Source organism: Oryzias latipes, chromosome 1, assembly GCF_053564925.1.
Source record: "Oryzias latipes strain Hd-rR chromosome 1, Olatipes_Hd-rR_3.1".
Taxonomy (NCBI): Eukaryota; Metazoa; Chordata; class Actinopteri; order Beloniformes; family Adrianichthyidae; genus Oryzias; species Oryzias latipes.
In genome coordinates, this window is record NC_136237.1 from 42,999,526 (window position 1) to 43,021,917 (window position 22,392).

A 22,392-nucleotide genomic window follows, 5' to 3' on the forward strand; every position below is an offset into this window, starting at 1 on the left:
TTCCGTCCAAGCATTACCATTAGTCAAACTGTTATCAGCCTGTTCATGCTGCTGTTAAAATGAGACGCAGTTCTTGTCTGTTTCACTTTCAATGTGTTTTTTCACAATTTTTATTTTTTAATTTTTATTTATTTTATTTTTTTCCTGATTTTTTTTTTTTTTTCTACTCTCATGCCTGGCTCTACTGAAACCATTGATGATTTACATGATTGTTTGAAGAAAGCTGTGAGAACAAAGGAAACATTGAGTCTGCCTCCAGCTCTCTCCTCCCCACAGACTCTGCATCCTGACCAGAAGGCCTCTGTCGGTGACCTGCTTTACCCTGAAGACCATTTAACGGACTGATTGGTCACACCCAGGTGGACAGGCCCCTACAAGGTTCTCCTCACCATGCCACCTACAGTACACATTGCTGAACGACCCTCCTGGATTCACGTAAGCCACTGTAAATTGCTGAGAGCCTATGAGACTGACATTTTGAGACGCATCCCTGGTTGAAGTCCAACTACGAAGCCGCCGCAGTGTGACACTACTCTTGGCGAGGGGCGCTCCCTGGTGTGTTTCCTCTAGCGCTGCTCTCTTCCAGCTACAGTGAGCTTCGAACCAGCTAACATGGGTCCAGCTGTTCCTCGTGGTTTCATCTTGTACTTTTATTCCCTCTTCTTCTGGAGATCTCATTCACATCATCAGCGAGGTCAAGGCCCTTAAATCACAAATTTCTTCTCAGATGACTGACGCCTACTGGTCTGGGTCCCCACTTTATTGGTTTACTTCTGGTGGAGTGTACTGATAAAACTAGTCACTCCGGTCCTCTGTGTGTTGTTTTTCTTTTTTCTTTTCGTCACCTGTTTGATTCCATGTGTCAAATGAATTATCGCTGTCAGGCCGACTCTATCAGCATTATGCCAACACTTAACCTAATTCGCATCCGCTCGTGGTTGAAACTGGTCTTTACAGATTTATTTTATTGTTTTTCTTTTGTTCGATTTCAATTTGTTTATTTTCTTTATTTCTTATTATGTTTCTTGTTCTATGTAACTTTAATTAATAATTTTGTGCCGAGGTCTGGACTGGTGATGCATGTGTATCTCTAGTGATGGCTGCTGAGGGGCACAGAGCCGTTGATGAGTTTTGCCCTCCCTGACTGCTCACTGAATGTTTCACACAGATGGTATAAGTTTAGCCCTGGAGGTTTTCGCATCAACACACATGTTTCACCTACCACCTCTGATATGCTCATTTATTCACGTTGATTTTATGTTTTCTTTTGTATTTACATGTACCTCTACATTTTTGTTTTCGATGCAGAGCCGATATGCTGCCTATACTGAAAATCTTCGTGAAATGGTGTATGGTTGATGATGACAGGAGTTCTGCTGACTATCCATGTATAATTTTGATATGACAAACAGGGGGGTATGTGAAGAATAGTTAGAAACTGCCTTTAACTTTTATTACACTAATGGTTTAAACTTAATTCACTGAGCATGTATTGTCATCTCAAAATTATATTACATTTGAAGAAAGCACAGCCAAACTATTGTTCTAACAGTTTCTTCCCATACTCCCTCTTTTCTGTGCATGTTTTCTGCTGAGCAGGCCTCAGACTTATCTTCACTTTAGCCTTGGAGCTTCCCTCCAGCAGTAACCTGTGGGCGTGATTTTCACACGAAGATCCTCAGACCATCTTCTGAATATGCTAATGCAGGGTTTTTATACCAAAGCCCATCCCTGAGCTCGTTGGTTCGGACTTTGAATGTACCATGTTCATGTCTGTCCCCTTCGTGTTTGTGCGAAGTAAAACCTCCACAAAAGCTAAGTTACTGTCTCTGAGTCATTATTCATTATTTCTGTGTGTAAGAAACTGACGGGGTAACGAACCTAAAAATATTCCTATTTTACAGTCCTTTCTAGAAAATCCAGTTTCTTCACAAAGTTCCAGGATGAGCATGAAAACATGAATATTGATCCATCTGACGGTAACCAGCTGAGGGGGCGTGTCTGCTGGCGCTGGTCGTATGCTTTCCCCCCCGCTCTGCTGTCACTCAAAAAAAAAAAATCCAGCAGCTTCCAAAACTGAAGATCTGAGAGAATTATTTAACCCTCTCTGGTTACGCAACAAGCGGCGTGAAGAGACAGAGGACAGTTCTGCATCTGGAGACCGCCGTTATCCCGCCTCTTATGTAATCCTGCCCCCCACCCCCCATCACTACATCCCCACGGAGCGCGGTCTGTCCGACCGTGACCACGAGATAAACAACAACTGTTTATCACAAACGGGCTGCCAGCATCTGGAACGGCTGGAAACGCCTTCAATGACATCATCCACCTCCTGACCCAGAACCCCACAGGGAAGCTGGGAAACAGAGTCTGCAGAACCATCTACAGTCTGCAGAACCGCCCAGAGTCTGCAGAACCGCCCAGAGTCTGCAGAACCGTCCACAGTCTGCAGAACCGCCCAGAGTCTGCAGAACCGCCCAGAGTCTGCAGAACCGCCCAGAGTCTGCAGAACCGCCCAGAGTCTGCAGAACCGTCCACAGTCTGCAGAATCGTCCAGTCTGCAGAACCGCCCAGAGTCTGCAGAACCGTCCAGAGTCTGCAGAACCATCTACAGTTTGCAGAACCGCCCAGAGTCTGCAGAACCATCTACAGTTTGCAGAACCGCCCAGAGTCTGCAGAACTGCCCAGAGTCTGCAGAACCATCTACAGTCTGCAGAACCGCCCAGAGTCTGCAGAACCGTCCACAGTCTGCAGAACCATCTACAGTCTGCAGAACCGCCCAGAGTCTGCAGAACCGCCCAGAGTCTGCAGAACCGCCCAGAGTCTGCCGAACCGCCCAGAGTCTGCAGAATCGTCCAGTCTGCAGAACCGCCCAGAGTCTGCAGAACCGTCCACAGTCTGCAGAACCATCTACAGTCTGCAGAACCGCCCAGAGTCTGCAGAACCGCCCAGAGTCTGCAGAACCGCCCAGAGTCTGCAGAACCGTCCACAGTCTGCAGAACCGCCCAGAGTCTGCAGAACCGTCCACAGTCTGCAGAACCGCCCACAGTCTGCAGAACCGCCCACAGTCTGCAGAACCGCCCAGTCTGCAGAACCGCCCACAGTCTGCAGAACCGCCCACAGTCTGCAGAACCGCCCACAGTCTGCAGAACCGCCCACAGTCTGCAGAACCATCTACAGTCTGCGTCCGATGTTCAACTTTATTTAAACAGTAACAGTTTACAAAGAACCGCTCTCAGAACCCGATCCACAAACACGTGGACCAAACATCCTTTAGACCTTCAATGCATCACTTTGCCTTAAAGATGGCAGCCAGGGGGAGGAGTTTAAACCTCAGAGACAAACAACAATGCTTTTTGTTTTTAAACAACAGGGATCCTCGTGTTCAGAAAATGTCCCTAAACTCTGCTAACAGACAGAAGAGACTTCCTCTGGTGTTCAGACACATAAACCCAAACATATCTCTGATTCTTCTAGAAATCCAGATCTGTCCTGGACTCAGCCAATCCCATGGGCACTGAAAGGACGGAGGGGCCTTGAACACATCACTCCTGAATACCTAGGCTTCATAAAGGCTTCGTTTCTCTCAACAGACTCGCTACATAATGGAGCAACGGGGTCGGCCCCCGCCTGCAGGCAAACGTCCACTTAGATGCACCCCCATCCCAGTCCCCCCCCCCCCCCCCCCCCCGGCCCTTTTTACCAAACTCAAGCTGCTTCAACGTTACACAAGAATGTGGTGGTGATAATCGCACAGCAACACAAAGTGCGGGTCAGGCTGACCCACAAAAACACGTCTGCTGAGGAAACGTGTCGAACCCTGACGGATGCCGAGTCATCAGGATCTAAAGGAAATTTATACAACGATTAATAATTAACTCACAAACTGTGGGAAAGAAAATGTATAAAACAAACGGATGTCTCATGTTAAAATGACAAAGTTAAAAAAGCTAAAGAAGATTTAAAAACAGCAAAAGGAGGGATTTTAAAATCCAGAAAATAACATCTGATTTTTAAAGAATTTATTTCTAAATTATGGTGGAAAATAAGTATTTGGTCAACAACAAAAGTTCAACTCAATACTTTGTTATATTCATAATGACAGCAGTCAAACATTTTCTAGGTTTGACTGCTGGGTTTTTCCACAAACTGTTGCTGGTATTTTGGCCCCTTCCTCCATGCAGATCTCCTCTAGAGCAGTGTTTTTTACGGTGGCCGAGAGGTGCAAGACACGCTTACATTTAAGATACAGCAACAGCAAATCCCAGTACAAATGAACAAATCACGAAACACAACAGCAAATCACGAAACCTACGGTGGCAGGGAGGTGCAAGACACATTTATATTTAGGATACAACCAACAATAAATCCCAAACTAATAAATCACGAAGCACTAATAACAATCTCGGAACAAATGAACAAATCCAGAAACAATTCAATTCAATTCAATTTTATTTGTATAGCTCAAAATCACAACAACAGTCGTCTCGATGGGCTTCGAAGTAAAACATGAAATCAAAAGGATCACGAATACAAAGAGTTCAATAGAAAAATACTAAAATGAACTAACAAACTGACTAAGCTATACTGGCATCTCTGCCCTCAGACCCCCCTTCGCGGTAAGGAAAAACTCCCAAAAAAAACGGATTCCGGTAAATACGAAGAAACCTCAGGGGTGTCCACATGAAGGAGGGATCCTCCCCCAGGACGGACAGGCGATTTACCGGAAATCTTAGAGAAGAATTAACTTATCTAAATCTACAACTACATATATAAAAGTCCAGCAGACGAGCTTCATCCAGCCGTGGTTATCGGGACAGTCAAAGGCGCGAGTCGAGCCAGAGACAGGAACCACAGCCAGGTGTAGGAGCAGGAGCAGAGGCGAGGTAAACGGTCAGGAACTGGAGCACGGATGAACCAACTGGAGTCTGGAAGCACTCCCACTCCCCAGGAGGGGAAAGAGGAAAAGAGGGACAATACATGAATCACTGCACCAAACAGAGACGTGGAGAACTAAATGATGAATTATGATCAAGAATAGAGGAGAGGAAGGGTAGAAGTAAAAACAGGAAAGAGGACAGAACCCCAGAGCACCATAGTTACCCCAGCTTCAACTTCTAGCAGCCTTTTAAAAGAAATAGTTATTATTAAGTTTAATTTAAACACATTAACATTAAGTTAAATAATCTCTGAATACTAACTAGTCTGACAATAAGCCTGTCCACAGAGGAATGTTTTCAGTCAACTTTGAATGTAGAAACTGAGTCGGCCTCTCTTCCATGAGCTGGGAGTTTATTCCATAAAACAGGGGCTTGGTGGCTAAACGCTCTACCTCCAACCGTACTTTTACTAATTCTAGGAACCACAAGCAGTCCTGCATTTAGTGAGTGAAGTGTTCTGATTGGATGGTAAGGGACTATGAGGTCCTTAATATAGGACGGGGCCATTCCATGTAAGGCCTTATAGGTTAACAGGAGGATCTTGAACTTAATTCTAGAATCAACTGGGATCCAGTGAAGTGAAACCAACACAGGAGTGATGTGATCTCTTCTGCTAGTTCCTGCTAACAATCTAGCTGCTGCGTTCTGAACAAGCTGGAGACTTCTTAAGGAACTCTTAGGACACGCTGCTAACAAGGAGTTACAGTAATCCAGCCTCGACGTAACAAATGCATGGATGAGTTTTTCAGCATCACTCTTAGAAAGTAGATTTCTGATCTTAGCAATATTCCGCAGGTGAAAAAAGGCAGTTCTGCACGCCTGAGATATGTGAGCCTTAAATGATAAATCCTGGTCAAGTAAAACCCCAAGGTTTCTAACTGTGGAATTGGGGGCTATACTTATGCCATCCAGGGAGACTATCTGAGCAGACAGAGCATCTCTGAGGTTTTTAGGATCTAGTATAATGACCTCAGTTTTTTCTGGGTTCAAGAGGAGGTCATTAATTGTCATCCAGGTCTTGATGTCTCTGATGCAGGCGTTCAGTTTCTCTATCTGGTCATTCTGGTCAGGCTTCATGGATAAATACAACTGCGTATCGTCGGCATAACAATGAAAATTAATGCTGTGTTTCCTGATTATGTTTCCTAGGGGTAGCATATAAAGCGTAAACAGGATCGGTCCTAACACTGAGCCCTGTGGGACTCCATAGTTGACTCGAGTGCACTGAGAGGACTGTCCATTTACATTAACGAACTGATACCTATCAGACAGATAGGATTTAAACCACTGGAGAGCAGATCCTCTGATCCCTATGTCCTGCTCTAATCTATGGAGTAAAATACCGTGGTCGATAGTGTCAAAGGCTGCACTGAGGTCCAACAGGACCAGAATAGAAAGTAGTCCCTTTTCTGAGGCCAATAACAAGTCATTAGAGACTCTAACTAGTGCCGTTTCCGTACTGTGGTGAGGTCTAAACCCCGACTGAAAGTCTTCAAAGTGGCTGTTGTCCTGTAGGTGGCAGTAAAGCTGCTTAACTACAACTCTTTCTAGGATTTTAGAAATAAAGGGCAGGTTTGATATCGGTCTATAGTTGGCCAAGATGCTAGGATCCAAACTGGGCTTTTTCAGAAGAGGTTTAACAACTGCATATTTAAAAGACTGTGGCACGTAACCCGTTTCCAGAGAGGCATTTATCATTGTTAATATGGGATCATTAATTAGGGGAAAAGTTTCTTTAAAAAGTCTAGTGGGAATTGGGTCTAACAGACACGTTGAGGATTTGGAGGACGTAATAATTGATGTTATTTCCGCTTGATCCACAATAGTGAAGCAGTCTAATGTTACAGAGGTTTCTATGGATGCCTCCATTTCTACCGCTTCAGCCTGTTCTGGGCTGATAGTAGGAATAACTTGATTCAACTTATGTCTAATATTTGAGATTTTACTGTCGAAAAATGTAAGAAAATCATCAGAGCTGAGAGAAACAGGAACATGTGGTTCTACTGAGCTCTGACTGCGAGTTAATTTAGCTATAGTGCTAAAAAGAAATCTTGGATTGTTTCCATTCTCTGATATTAAGGTTGAATAGTACTGGCTTCTAGCTCTACGCAGAGCTTTTTTATAATTTAATAGGCTATGTTTCCAGATATCCAGAGACTGCTCTGAACCGGAGCGGCGCCATTCCCTTTCCAACTTACGGGTTTCTTGTTTAAGAGAACGAGTTTCAGCGTTAAACAAACAAATTAAGGAAAGCGGAGAAACGGCGTCTAACAGAAAGGGAACGTCGACTTTTTACATTTCCTTATTACTGTCTTTTTTATGTGGACATTTTCAATACATGAGACAGTCCAAAAGCCTTTCTTCAATTGTATAACTACAATAAAAATTACAACATCGTTTAGCAAGGTAAAGTTTTTGCTTCACTTCCGGTATTAAGGGTCTTCCCTCTCCGTTAAGACCACTCTAGCAAGAATGCTTCAGGATTGTTTCATGTATTTAAAATGTCCACATAAAGAAAACAGTAATTAATAACATTAAAAAAATCATACACAATTAGTTTTATATTACGTCCATTTCTGTTAGAAGCCGTGTCTCCACTTTTATTGTTGTGTTTCTGGTTTTGGTCATGTGTAACGGGGTTATTTTTTTGTAATTCGGTATTCCGTAATTACTCATGATTTGCTGTTGTGTTTCGTGATTTGTTCATTTGTACTGGGATTTGCTGTTGCTGTATCTTAAATGTAAGCGTGTCTTGCACCTCTCAGCCACTGTAGTTTTTATACCAGTGTGCCGCAGCACACTAGTCTGCCGTGGGAAATTAACCTCAATAACTGATCTAAAAACATTTCCATCTCCAGGATATCAGCTCTGTGTTCATCCAAACAGGCCCTGATAAAACACTGAGTAGTTAGGAATATGAATGATCAGAAAATACTTTTTCTTTTTATTTGATTCTATTAAAGACACTTTGATAGTAATGACGGTACCGCGATTTAGCCGCAGCTTCAGCTCTGTTTTAGGGAAAGTCCCGCCCCAAAACAATGAAGCTCAGAGAAGAGAGTCTGTCTGCCATCACTACATCTCCCATGATGCATTGGGTTAAAGTGACAGCATCTCTGCTCTACTATGAGTCTCCCCTGTTGAACCACAACAAACACATCAACCAGTTTTTCAATCTTCTTGATGAAATCAGAGGTCAGAGGTCAACAGTTCAGTTCTCCTTCCAGGTTTGTGTTTCTTAACACCCAACCATCCCAGAGTTTGGTCCAAGTCATCTTTCTGACTGAAACACTTTTCTAATAATGGCTGGATTATTTTAGATGTTAAACTGAAGAAGTAAGAACAACATTTAAGAAACAGGATGAAGATGAAACAGACAATTAAACTAAATTTAAACAATTTAATCATCTAAAAAAAAAACATTTTTGTTAAAGTTTTCAAAGACTTTGATTAAGACATAAGAAAAACTAATAAAACTTCAACATGTTCACCTTTTATGTAGCTATAGAAAACATAAATGTTAGTCTTTTTGTGTAAATTTTATCAATCATATTGTGATCATATTGTTCAAAAATGACAGTTTCCTTTGCACCAACATCTAAAAATATATTTTAAAATAAATCACTAGGTTTTCACTCCAAATCTGGCCATTCATGGCTCCATCCATTCTTTCCTTTACACGGATCAGTCGTCCTGGTCCCTTTGCTGAAAAACAGCCCAAAGCATGATGCTTCCACCCCCATGCTTTACAGTAGGTCTGGTGTTCTTTGGATGCAGCTCAGCATTCTTTCTCCTCCAAACAGTAGAGTTTTTACCAAAAAGTTCTCTTGTAGTTTCATCTGACCATAGGCCATTCTCCCAATCCTCTTGTGGATCCTCCAAATGCTCTCTAGCAGACTGTAGACAGTTCTGCACATGGACTGGCTTTAGCAGGGGGACACGTCTGGCCCTGCAGGGTTTGAGTCCCTAGTGGTGTAGTGTGTTACTGATGGTACCTTTGTCACTTTGGTCCCAGCCCTCTGCAGGGCATTCACTAGGTCCCCCATGGGATTCTGGGATCTTTGCTCACCGTTCTTGTGATCATTCAGACCCCACGGGGTGAGATCTTGGGGGGAGCCCCAGATGGAGGGAGGTCATCAGTGGTCTTGTTTGTCCTCCATTTCCTAATAACTGCTTCACTCCAAGCTGCTTTCCTGTTGCAGATTCAGGCTTCCAGTCTGCTGCAGGTCAAGAGTTTGGTTTCTGGTGTCCTTAGACAGCTCTTTGGTCTCCATAGTGTGACTGTCTGAGGTTGTGGACAGGTGTCTTTCTATAGATAACCAGTTCAAACAGGAGCCATTAGTACAGGTAACAGGTGGAGGACAGAGAATCCTGTACTGCAGAAGTTACAGGTCTGTGAGAGACAGAAATAAGTCTTGTTTGTAGGTGAAAAAATAATTTTTTAAACCATAATTTTCAAATAATTTCTTTAAAAATCAGACGATGTGATTTTATTTCTCTTTTTATCTTTCATACTTGAGGTTTACATGTTATATAACTTTTTAAGATGCAAACTGCTCAATTGGTGGCTGACTGAATACTTTAGCCCCACTGTATGTTAATGTAAGTTGAATATTTGGAATCAATACTTCACTCATTAAAACAGTAAAGCCATCCTTATTCAAAACCTGATGTGTGTCTTTAACTCGTTTAATTTCTGCGTAAAAAGGAAAACAGGAGTGTTATGTCACCTGATTCCCACATCCAATCAGGTTTCAGATCAAAGACGGATCAAACAAAACCCTTCATCAGAAGGTTTCAGTGAATTGAAACGGATTCCTCCCGTCGTCTTCAGATAGAAGCTAAAGGTTTCTCTGGTTAAAGGAAGGTCGTCTCTAAGGGAGTTCCTGCGTCAAAACACACTTTACCCATTTTTAAAACAGTTTTACGACGGTCCGGGTGAATCCTCCACTCTGATTGGCTGCCGAGTGTGGATTCAAAAGTGATGATGCACGCCTAAAAAAGTAGTTCCGGTCACTTAGCTTAAATGTTCTGTATCACTGCGCTGGTTTCTTTAAAAAAATGTCATCTTCCTCATCTGGACAAAAACAAGCAGGAAGTTGTGAACTTTCTCTCTGAACTGATTATGTAACCATCAGCATATGTATCGCTTTCCTGTACGATGCGGCTCCGCTGTTACCATGGCAACGGCCATGGTTCAGCTGCGTAAACTTTTCTACCTTTCCTTGAAGCCCAAAAGCGCCTCGCAGTCCCATCTGCTGCCGAACACTGACATCAACCTGAAACCACCACCATGGGCCTCTGCGTCCGGCACGAGGACACTTCAGCACAAAATGGGAATCAAACCTGCAATCCTTCGACCACCCTACCTCTGCACCACAGCCGCCCAGTCCAATAGTCTGCTTTTTGTCAAATGAACGTGAACACCAAATCATTGATCATGAGATTAAACCCACTCGCCTCATCTCCTTCCGAAACATCAAGAATATAAATGTGGAGATGTTTTCTTCTCATTTAGAGCGCATTCCTTTCCTGAACTCGTCCAACCCTGATGAATTGGTTTCTTTTTATAATAACAGCCTTTTAGATGTTCTTAACAGTTTCGCTCCTGTAAAAACTCGGTCTGTTTCATTTGTTAAATCTTCCCCCTGGTTCACCCCTGAACTCCATAAACTGAAAGCCAAATGCCGCCAGTTGGAACGGCTCTGCAGAAAAACTGGCTCCCCGTTCATAAGGAAATCTACAATGAGCAGATTCTACAATACAAGGACTTGGTTTCTAACACTAAAACAAACTATTTCTCTGAACTGATTGATGCAAATAAGGGAAATTCCAAAATGCTGTTTTCTTTAATGGATAATGTCTTTCAACCCCGTAACAGTTTTCCCCCTCATTTTTATTCAGATGTAATTCTCTTCAGTTATTCTTTAACCAGAAAATTCTAGATATCCATCAGCATCTCCATTCCTCCACCTCTCCCCCCCGTCTGACTCGTTTTCTGTAACTCATATATTCACTTCCTTTCTCCTCCCTGATCCCAGTGAAATTTCCCGCCTCATCCATAAGTCCAAACCATCCACATGTTTGCTCGATCCCCTCCCAACATCCCTGGTTAAATCCTGCCTTCCTTCTCTTCTTCCTTTCATTTCTGCCATTATTCACTCCTCATTGACATCAGGTATTGTCCCCTCACTCCTTAAGACCGCTGCCGTCAGACCCATCCTAAAAAAACCCGGCTCAGACCCCAACTCCTTTCAAAATCTTCGTCCTATTTCTAACCTCCCCTTCATTTCAAAAATTCTTGAAAAAATAGTCGCCTCCCAACTTTCCCATCATCTCACCCAAAATGATCTTTTTGAACCCTTTCAATCTGGTTTCCGTCCCCTTCATAGCACAGAAACTGCCCTACTAAAAATCACCAATGACCTTCTCCTTGCAGCTGATTCTGGACTCTTCACCATCCTCATCCTCCTCGACTTGAGCGCAGCATTTGACACCATATCTCACTCCATCCTCCTCCACAGACTTTCAGCCCTCGGTATCGAGTCCACCCCCCCTCCGTTGGTTTCATTCCTATTTTTCAAGCCGCACTCAGTTTATTCAACTGAATTCTTTTAAATCCCAACCCTCACTCATTTCATCTGGTGTTCCTCAAGGTTCTGTTCTCGGTCCCCTCCTCTTCATTACCTACCTGCTACCCCTTGGTAATATATTCCGTAAATTCAATATTGATTTTCATTGTTTCGCGGATGACACTCAGCTCTATCTGTCCAGTAAACCCAACTCTTCTATTCCACCTGCCTCCCTCTCCTCCTGCCTGTCTGAAATAAAAACCTGGTTCACCCTAAACTTCCTCAAACTTAACAGTGATAAAACCGAATTACTCCTCGTAGGTTCCAGATCCACCCTTTCCAAAGTTTCTAATTTTACCCTTTCCATCGATTCCTCTCCAGTTTTCCCCTCCCCTCAAGTAAAGAGTCTGGGTGTCATCCTTGATAGTACATTATCATTTCAATCCCACATCAATAGCATTACTCGGTCAGCCTAATTTCATCTACGTAATATTAATCGTCTCCGCCCCTCCCTCACCATCCACTCCGCCTCCATTTTAGTTCATAGTCTGGTCACTTCTCGTCTCGACTATTGTAATGCTCTTCTCTTTGGTCTTCCCAACAAAACTCTAAATAAGCTTCAATTGGTCCAGAATTCAGCTGCCCGCATCATCACCAGAACCCCCTCCTTCCATCACATCACTCCCGTTCTCCAGCAGTTGCACTGGCTTCCAGTAGCCTTTAGGATTAAGTTCAAGCTCCTTCTCTCCACTTTCAAAGCCCTCCATAGCCTGGCTCCCTCCTATCTCTCTAATCTCCTCCATGTTAACACTCCCTCTCGCTCTCTTCGGTCTTCTTCCTCCCTTCAGCTCTCTGTCCCTCCGGCCCGTATGGTTACCATGGGGAGCCGTGCCTTCAGTCGCTCTGCCCCCCAACTCTGGAACTCTCTCCCCCCAGACCTCCGTAACACTGACTCCTTTATGATCTTTAAATCCGGACTAAAAACTTATCTGTTTAAGCTCACATTTCCGGAACACAATTTCACATTTTCTGTCATCTGATTTTACTAATGAATCCAATTTATTTATTGTTTTTAACATGTTGTGATTTTATTGTGTTAAACCTCTAACTTTCTACGGTGACCTTGGGTCTTTTGAAAGGCGCTTTTAAATAAAATGTATTATTATTATTAGAATTGATCTTTCTGTACATAACAGGATATAGATCCATAAATCAATAATTTACTTTCAAAAACGTAGTTCCGCTTAAAGAGGCGACAGTTTCACATCTTTCACGGGGGAATCCTCTCTGCACTAACAATGACTCCGCCCCCTGGGTGTGGTCGTCAACCTGAAGCGATGACGGCTCAAAGATCTCTTCATCCTCCTCTCCTCTGCTCTCAGATGGGCCAACAGCCTGCAGCCGCGTCGTTTCCCTCCACTCATCTTCCTCTGGTGTCCTGCTCTGGGCTGACGTGAGTGCTGGTGGCACCACATCTCTATGAGCACACTGAGCACGTGCAGTGGCGAGCTAAGAGCACCCTTTGGATGTTTGGAAGAGAAAAAAACAAACCCTGGAGAGAGCTGGTGCACAGACCGCAGCCTCGCTCCAGAAATGGAGCTGAGACGTTCCTTTGTGGGACCGCCCCCCTCCATGCTGATCCCTGAGTGAGGTGGATTAGCCCTGGTGGAGTCTGCTCCTGCCTTCATCACCTTTTCATGAGGTCACCATCTTCTTCTCCGTCGGTGGAGCTGGCACACTGAGGCAGACGCGGAGAAGTAACAATCCGCCGTTTGGGTGTAGCGGGGCGTTTAAACGGGTCTGCTAAGCCGCCGCACGCTCGCCACCTGAGGAGGGAACATCTGAATAAAACCGTTCTGAAGCAGATCCGGAACCATCCGTGACCCGGAACCTCATGGACGAAGAACCGTCCATCCGTGACCCGGAACCTCATGGACGAAGAACCGTCCATCCGTGACCCGGAACCTCATGGACGAAGAACCGTCCATCCGTGACCCGGAACCTCATGGACGAAGAACCGTCCATCCGTGAGCCTGACAGCAGATCCAAGAGGATCAGAGAATTTTCCCTCAGAGAAACGGAGGAGAACATCCCGGCTGAGCTCCTCTGGGGTTCTCAGGAAATCCTCATCCATGAATTAAAGATGACAGAATAAAGAAGGGCTTTAATATAATGAACGGCATGCTGGGAATTCAGAGCGTCCCGTTTGGGCTTTCAGAGCAGAAACTCCCTGTGACTGTGGGCGGCGAGGGGGAACGGCGCCCTCCAATCCAGACAAGATGTTTGCAACAACGTGGACTGCAGAGGACCTCAGGTCCAGATCCACAGAGTCCAAGTTCCTTCTTTGGCTCCGGATCAGAAGCATAAAAACCCTCAGCAACTCCACAGAAGTGGAGGGAATCGGACCCAGCACGAACACCTGACCAGGGTGACACCTGACACCTGAGACACCTGACCAGGTGTTGAAGGTCACGTGTCATCAGATAACTGCAGTTACACATCAATTCAGACATTACACAATACACAACACTTTACAATATTTGTCAGTTCCGTTTGTGTCCATGACTCTGAATCCAGCAGAACTCCTAAAAGTCCAGAAGGTTCGGATGTTCTGCCGGGCTGACAGCCGATGACAAACATTTACTTTCATCTCTTCGGTTCTGTTCTGGATTTGAAGACAGAATTCTTCACCAAACACTGAAAACCAAACTCCTCCCGCTGCCTTTAACCTGAAGCGCGTGCACGCTCACACCTTAAGGCATATGAACACAGCGCGTGAGACTGACGCGCACGCGCCTCTCACCTGAGCAGCAGAAGCAGCTTCCAGACGACTGACGGGCACGCGCCGCACAGCTCCCTCCTCTTCATCATCTCCGGTTCTGTTCTGGAGGCTCTCAGCACCGAGAACAGCGCTCGCGCTCAAACTTCGCCGGGGGGGGCACGCACGCGCATACTGGGAGTCCAACAACTTCACGCGCGCTGTTGCGTGACATGAAGGGGAGCAGTGGCGTGTCGCGCGGGGCGCAGCTGCTCGGTCTGCTCCACGCTCGAGCTCTGCTCCGCGTGAGCCTTCCAGAGCCCCGCCCTCGGTTCCCAGTGGATTGAATGACAGCTGCTCGACGAATGAGAGGCTGTTTCAGTGAAGATCCTCCTCCTCCTCCTTAATGAGGGAGTTTGAACAGCACGCAGGAGATTAAATACCACATTTTCAATAAACAAAACAAACAAAATCATATCAAAAACCAAACATCAGCTGTAAACAAAACGACAACCAAAGGCTCTTCTGTGAGGCAGCCGCTGCTTCAGGCTGAGACGTCACTGCAGGTGAGCAGGTGACCACAGCCAGGTGTGCTTTGGATCAGACAAGGCTTCAGATCAGACAAAGCTTCAAAGCAAACAAAGCTTCAAAGCAAACGAGGCTTCAAAGCAAACGAAGCTTCAAAGCAAACGACGCTTCAGATCAGACAAAGCTTCAAAGCAAACGAAGCTTCAAAGCAAACGAAGCTTCAAAGCAAACGAAGCTTCAAAGCAAACGACGCTTCAGATCAGACAAAGCTTCAAAGCAAACGAAGCTTCAAAGCAAACGAAGCTTCAAAGCAAACGAAGCTTCAGATCAGAAAAAGCTTCAAAGCAAACGAAGCTTCAAAGCAAATGAAGCTTCAAAGCAAACGAAGCTTCAAAGCAAACGAAGCTTCAGATCAGACAAAGCTTCAAAGCAAACGAAGCTTCAAAGCAAACGAAGCTTCAGATCAGACAAAGCTTCAAAGCAAACGAAGCTTCAAAGCAAACGAAGCTTCAAAGCAAACGAAGCTTCAGATCAGACAAAGCTTCAAAGCAAACGAAGCTTCAAAGCAAACGAGGCTTCAAAGCAAACGAAGCTTCAAAGCAAACGACGCTTCAGATCAGACAAAGCTTCAGATCAGACAAAGCTTCAAAGCAAACGAAGCTTCAAAGCAAACAAAGCTTCAAAGCAAATGAAGCTTCAGATCAGACGACTAGTTGAAGCTGCAGCGTCTTAAAGGCCCTTGTACTGAGCAGAACCTCCGTCATGAAACAGTTTGATCCCCGTCCTCGGTTGGATGCATAGAACCAGCTCTGGGGCCGCTTCAGACCCAGATCTTCATCTTAGGTCCTAAAACCTCCAGCATCCTCATCCTCAGACATCCATCGTGACCTCCTGCTTCAGCTGCTCCTCCTGCAGATGCGGTTCCTTCATGTGCTGCTGAACCGGCCGTTCTCCTCCAGCAGGAGCAGCATCTCCTCCGACATTTCAACAGACTCTTCACACATGGGGGGTAACCTTCCTGGGGGGGTCGTCCTTGTTTGGTCCATTCTGCAGCTGACAGTGAAACGCTGAGCAGCCCTGCTGGAAGTCTTGTTCGCCGCTCTTCCTTCTGGTCAATGGGCTAGTGGGGGGAACCCCCCCATGTTGTGACACAAACATGATTCAGTGCTGGGGGGGTCTGGAGACTCTGCTGTCTCTGACTCTCACAGTCTTCAGTCTGTGGCCATGGAGAACATGAACTCTGTTAGTGGGCGGGGCTTCCTGCAGGTTCTTCCGTCGGACGTATCGGGTCGTGACCATCCCAGCGCTACAGACAGGATGTTTTCACCTTCCTCTGCAGAAGACACGCCTCCTCTTCCTGCTCATTCCCATCATGTGAAACAGAAGCAACCGTGGGGATGGGGTCAGTGGTGGGGGGGCATGGTTCAGTCATGCTCTGCCCCTCCCCCTATTTCTGTTGTTGAAGTGGGCGGAGCAGACTCTGGTCAGCGTTCCCATCCCCCTTCAGGCCGCACCTCACCTGTTGGATACTGGACACTAAAATGAAGCCCGAAATGGGCAGGACATGCTGACCCCATTTGGCTCTGCCCACTTTCTCCCATTGCCCGCCCACCTGCCAATCAAAAAAGCAGAAATGATCCTGTATTTGGAGCCATTTCAGGCCCCGCCCTAAAGACCCAGGATAGCTCTGATATGGATCCCTGTTGCTGTTGCACCCCTAATGTTAGTTTTGGGGGGGTGAGGGGCTGGAAGCTAGCGGGATAGCGTGCAACAGATGGATGACAGGTAGTGCGGGCAGGGTTGCTCTATAAAACAACACAGTTTTTTTTTTTTTTTTTAACTTGTCCTGTCCAACAGCTGGGCAGACAGATGAGAGCTGAGGGCCTCTTGTGTTGGACATATTTTACTTTAACAAGAGGGGTTATTAATCTTCAGACAAACCAAAGGTATGTCTGAATAAACCCCTTTTGTAATTGAGGCCAAACTTTATTAATTTCAATCATGTCTGAAAATCTTTGGTGTTGGACCGGACGGAAAAGGAAAGAGGGGAAGAAGAGAGAGGGACGTTAGAGAGAGGGGGGGGTAGGAGGGTGATAATAGGAGGGGAAGGGGGGTAAGACCATGAAGCAGCATAGAGCAACAAGTTTACTGGTTGTTAATCATTATGGTAAGGTTCAAATGTAGAAAAAAAAAAAAAAAAAAAAAAAAAAAGGGGCGGAGCCTGTCCACACACACACTCAAATGTTATAAACACACCTGCTAGCTGCAAAATGTCCACCTGTCAAGATGTACACAAAACAGATAGTGTTCACACGCATACTTATGCCTTAAAACCAACTAGTGTGAAATATTTCAGTCATTCAGTCATGCAAACTATTAGTGCAAAGGTGAGCTAACACCTGTGCTCAGGTGAGTGTTTATGTTCTTCTAAAATGGATGGTGGAACATGAAAAGAAGGAGGGAGAGTGCCCAGCCATCCCCACCCCAAGACCCCCAACGCAGCAGCAGCGGCAGCCGGAATCCCCCCAACGCCACACGGGAACCGGCAGGGAACAACCGCCGCCCGGGCGACCAAGCCCGCCACCCAGGCCAGGGCCAGCAGGGCCGCCGCAAGGCCCCCAGAGCCAGAGAGCAGGGAGGCACGGAGGGAAAGAGAGCGCCGCCCCAGCCCAACCAGGAGAGCAGCCCCCCCGCCGCGCCGGGAGAACCCAACGCAGGGCCCCACCGGAGAAGGACGCCCACAGCCCCAAACGAGCACCCCATCACCACCCAGGAGTTCCGGGCATCCCCCCGCCCCAACCCCAGGTACGAGCCAGGACCCCCCAAGGGAGACCCGCTCCGCACTCCAGGCAGCCACCCGCCCGGCCCACGGTTGGTCCAGGGAGGAGCGAGGCAGGGGCCCGCCGCCCCCGCCCAGGAGGGGGGAACCCCGGGGAAAAAAAGAGGGCCCACAAGGGGTGTTGTAAATATGGCCCGACCAGGCTCGGCCACAGTTGGAAATTTGGCGGGGCCCAGCACTCAGGAGCAAGGACCAGAACCCACCCCCCAGGGACCAGACACCCTTGGCTCAGATGTAATGTGAACCCCCCCACCGCGCGGAGAGAGCACCGCCGGGCCCAGGAAGCCGGCACCCCGGGGACACGGCCGCCGCTGCAAAGGGGCCCGTACCCCCCACCAGGGAAGAGGCAGGGGACAGACGGACCCAGGTCCCACCTTCCTTGCAAAATGTGTGTGCGTGTATGTGTGTTTGAAAGGGTGTGTGTGTGCATGTGTGTGTGTTTATGTTGGGATGTATATATTGAGGGGGGAGGGGTGTGTGTACTAAAGGGGGTGCGGTTAAAATTGGCGGGTAGGGCACTAAGGGGACATCTCCTGATTACTCACAGTGACGTCCCCTCACCCTCCCCACCAAAGGGCCCTAAATGTCTAAGGTGCGGTTAAAATTGGCGGGTAGGGCACTAAGGGGACGTCTCCTGATTACTCACAGTGACGTCCCCTCACCCTCCCCACCAAGGGGCCCTAAATGTCTAAGGTGCGGTTAAAATTGGCGGGTAGGGTGCTAGGAGGACATCCGCTGCTTGCTGGCAGTGATGTCCAAGCACCCCCCCTACCAAGGGCCCTACATGTCTAAGGTGCAAATAAAACCGAAAGAAGGGGGGCCCACTCCATACGGCAACCACAGGAGGGGGGCCACTGCCTAGTAACCCCCCCCCCCCCAAGGCTAATCGCAGGGTAAGCCCCCCACCCCCTCACCCTATTATGAGGTTATATGAGGAAGGGGGTAAGTTGGGGACAGATGATAGACTGTCCCCCGGTGGTCAACAGCTGTCCCCCGCCCCCCCCCCCCAGCAAGGGGGCCAGGCCCACCCAGCCCCGGGGCCCCACCCCCGGAGGCGCAGACACCCCAGGCCCAGCACCACCACCCCCACACAGAGAGAGAGGAGCCAGAAAGCGTCGCCCCCCCCCGGAGCAAGCCCAGGCCCCCACCCCCAAACGCCGGCCCTAGAAGAGCTCTGGTCAGGCCTCGACGGGACCGAGGCAGCCAACCGGCCGGGGAAACCGCCGATGGCCTCAGCGGAGACCCCGACCCGTCAACCCCCCCTGCCCCGTACCAATAGTGCCCCCCCCCCCCTCCCCCAGAATGCCCCCCCACAGGACAGGGCCGACAAGACCCTCACCCCACCCCCCCCCCCAGACCCCGCAGCCGAAGCGGATGACACCCAGAGCGACCGGGGGCCCCAAGAGGGTTGCCCCGTCCCGCCCCAGAGCCAGGGAAGGGCCGATCCCAGCCCCAGGTGTAGATGGGAAGCCCATCCAGCGCGCGCTGGGCCCCCCCCCCCGAGCAGCGCCCCCCGCCAACCCCCCCCAGGACAGGCAAAGGGACCACCCCCCCAAGCCAAGCCAGACCCCCCCCCCCCCCCCCCCCCACGCACCCCCACACCCAAGCCCAGAGGACCACGCAGCGCCCCAGGCCGCCCCACCCAGGCGCCGGACCCGACCCCCCGACCAACGGAGCCCCCACCACCCCCGGCCAGGCACCGGAGGCCCCGACCCCCACCCCGGCCCACGGCAGAAGGGCAAGGAGCAGCGACGACCATGCCCCCCCCACCCCCTAAGTCACGGAGTTAGCTATGGGAGACCAGAGAGACCGAATTCTTTCAAAGTTACTTGAACTTTGGGCTGATATTTTTTCCAAGCTGATATGATCAAGCAGCAGATTTCTGTGTTGACTTATATTTATATTTTTTTTGCTTTTCCAATTTATTAAAATAGTTTTTTTAGCAATGCAAAGAGTTATGAAAATGATAGAGCCTAATCCTCCTTCTACATCGATGGCACTCATGTCACCAAGCACACAAAGTGACGGTGAAGCTGTGATTGAAACCTTAAGCCAGACTGATAGATCGGCACATACCTGCTGCCAGAGAGCCTGGACAGGCGTGCAGAACCATAGTGCATGCATGTAATTGTCGGGTAGATTACTGTCACAGTTCTGACAAATGTCTGAGTTAATGAGACCCATCTTGAACATCCTCTGTCCAGTGTAGTAAATTCTGTGAAGGGTTTTAAAATGGATTAGCTGCAGATTTGGACTTTTTGTCATTTTAAAGGTGTTTAGACAAAGTTCTGACCAAAAACTTTCATCTGTGCTGATGCTCAAATCCGCATCCCATTTTGTTGTCGGAAGTGAAATATTGTTATCTAAATTACATAAAAGTTTGTATATTTTGGAGAGAGTTTTATTCATTGAGAAATTAATCAGAGTGGTAACTACATCTGGTAGCTTTAAATCGTTGTCTCTGTATTTAAACTTTTTAGTAATAATTGATTTAAGTTGCTGATATTCCAAGAAGTTATATATTCCATGTTTGTCTTGAAGTTCCTGGGGAGTTATGAATCTTCTATCAATAATTATGTGCTCTAGTTGTTTTATGCCCCCTGCTTGCCAAGCTGGGAAGTGAATCATTTTTTTGTTAATAAGGATGTCCGGGTTGTTCCAGATGGGTGTCATTTTGCACGGTTGAATTGATGATTTTGATATTTTGAGAAATTCCCACCAGGCTGTTAAAATGGCATTTATATTAGTACTTTTGAAACAATCCTGTTTTTTAACTGTTTGGCTAATAAATGGTAGATCAGACAGGTTGATCTTTCCACATAACGCCTGTTCCAAGTCTAACCATGAGTTGGTTTCTGGATTATTTTTTAACCATTTTAAGATGTATTGTAATCTATTTGCAAGAAAGTAATTGTGGAAGTTAGGTAATTCTAATCCTCCACAGCTTTTTGCAGATTTTAAAGTTTTTAGACTAATTCTTGCAGGTTTATTGTTCCATAGAAAGCTTGATATGGATGAGTCTAATGTTTTGAACCATTTTAATGGCGGTTGTGTGGGAATCATTGAGAAGAGATAATTAACTTTGGGTAAGATTTTCATTTTAACCGTGGGTACCTTGCCCATAAGGGACAAAGGCAGGTTGGTCCAGCGTGTTAGATCGTCCTGTATGTTTTTCAGTAATGGGGTGTAGTTTAGCTGCACCAGTTCTGATATTTTGGGGGAAAAATAAATACCTAGATATTTTATATTTCCTGTTTTAACTGGAATTGTGAGTCTTTGCTCCGCATTACTGTTCAGTGGTAATAAAACAGATTTATTCCAATTAATGGAATAGTCTGATATAGAAGAGAATTCATTAATGATTGTTGCCGTTTCATTAACAGAATGTATATTACTTAAAAACAGTAATATGTCATCCGCATAGAGACTAATTTTATGATGGCTGTGTTTGGTTTTAATTCCTTTAATACTCTCATTCTGTCTTATTGCTGCAGCTAGAGGCTCGATAAATATTGCAAAAAGAGAGGGGGAGAGTGGGCAACCCTGTCTAGTTCCTCTTCCAAGAAAAAACCTGTTGGAAGTCTGTTTATTAGTTCTAACTGATGCATTGGGGTTGTGATATAATATTTTGATCCAATTGATGAATGATTCTCCAAACCCAAACTTATGGAGGGCAGCAATGAGGAACTTCCAGTTTACTCTATCAAAGGCTTTTTCAGCATCCAGCGATAGTATAGTCATTTCCTGGTTTTTGATGGTGGCAAAGTCTATTATGTTAACGAGTCTGCGGACATTATCATCCGAGTGTCTGCCCTTGATGAATCCAGTTTGATCAAAGTGAATTATGTGAGGAGTGACTTTTTCTATTCTCTGTGCTAGTGCTTTGCAGATAATTTTTACATCTGCATTAATTAAAGAAATGGGGCGATAGCTTGAAGGACTCGTGGGGTCTTTGTCTGGTTTTAGAAGAAGGATAATGTTGGCAGAGTTCATGTTAGGTGGTAGAGATTGGCTTTCATTGATAAATTTTACCGTTTTATAAAACGTTGGTGCCAGTTGTTCCCAGAATTCCTTATAAAACTCTGCAGGAAAGCCGTCAGGCCCTGGTGCTTTACCATTAGGCATAAGTGACAGAGCTTCATGAAGCTCAGACAACGAGAGCGGAGAGTCTAAATTTGTGATTTGATCTTCGTTTAACTTGGGCAGGTTTATATTGTTGAGAAATGAGTTGATGCTTTGTTCTGATGGATTGATCTGTGGAGTGTATAAGTTTTTATAAAAGTCTTTAAACGCATTATTAATTTTTGCCGGGTCATGGGTGACATTCCCTGTTTGGTCCATAATCGAAGTGATTGTTGATTTTTCTTTATTAATTTTAAGTTGATTAGCTAGAAATTTGCCAGATTTATTTGAGTTTTCATATCTTTCCAGTCGAAGCCTTTGTATTTGAAATTGTGTTTGTTTATTGATGATGTCATTTAACTGCAGCTTTAAATTTTTCAGGTCCCCCAGTATGTGTTCCTGTGCAGAAGCAGCATAAGCAGTCTCCAGAGTTTTTATTTTATTTCCTAATTCTAATAAATCTGCTTTCTCCTTGCGTTTTTTATGCGTTGAATAAGAGATGATTTTCCCTCTCATGACTGCTTTTGCTGTTTCCCAAAGAATACTTGGTGATATTTCAGAAGTATCGTTGAATTCTAAGAAGGTTGCCCACTCTTTTTTAAAGAATTCAATAAATTCCTGGTCTTTTAACAG

At 46.2% G+C, this 22,392-nt stretch overlaps 1 protein-coding gene across 4 annotated transcripts in view; it reads right to left on the reverse strand.

Moving 5' to 3' along the window:
- Window positions 1-22,392, reverse strand: part of glra3 (glycine receptor, alpha 3) — a 50,166-nt gene that overhangs the window by 26,132 nt on the left and 1,642 nt on the right. For 3 of the 4 annotated variants that reach the window (XM_011493313.4, XM_011493311.4, XM_078948934.1), the window contains exon 1: window positions 14,316-14,550. The exons of the other annotated variant lie outside the window; for it this stretch is intronic. In XM_011493313.4, the coding sequence (XP_011491615.1) occupies window positions 14,316-14,383 (68 nt within the window). In that variant the 5' untranslated portion in view covers window positions 14,384-14,550. Of the gene's footprint in view, window positions 1-14,315; window positions 14,551-22,392 lie in introns of those variants that run through there. 4 annotated transcript variants of the gene reach the window in all.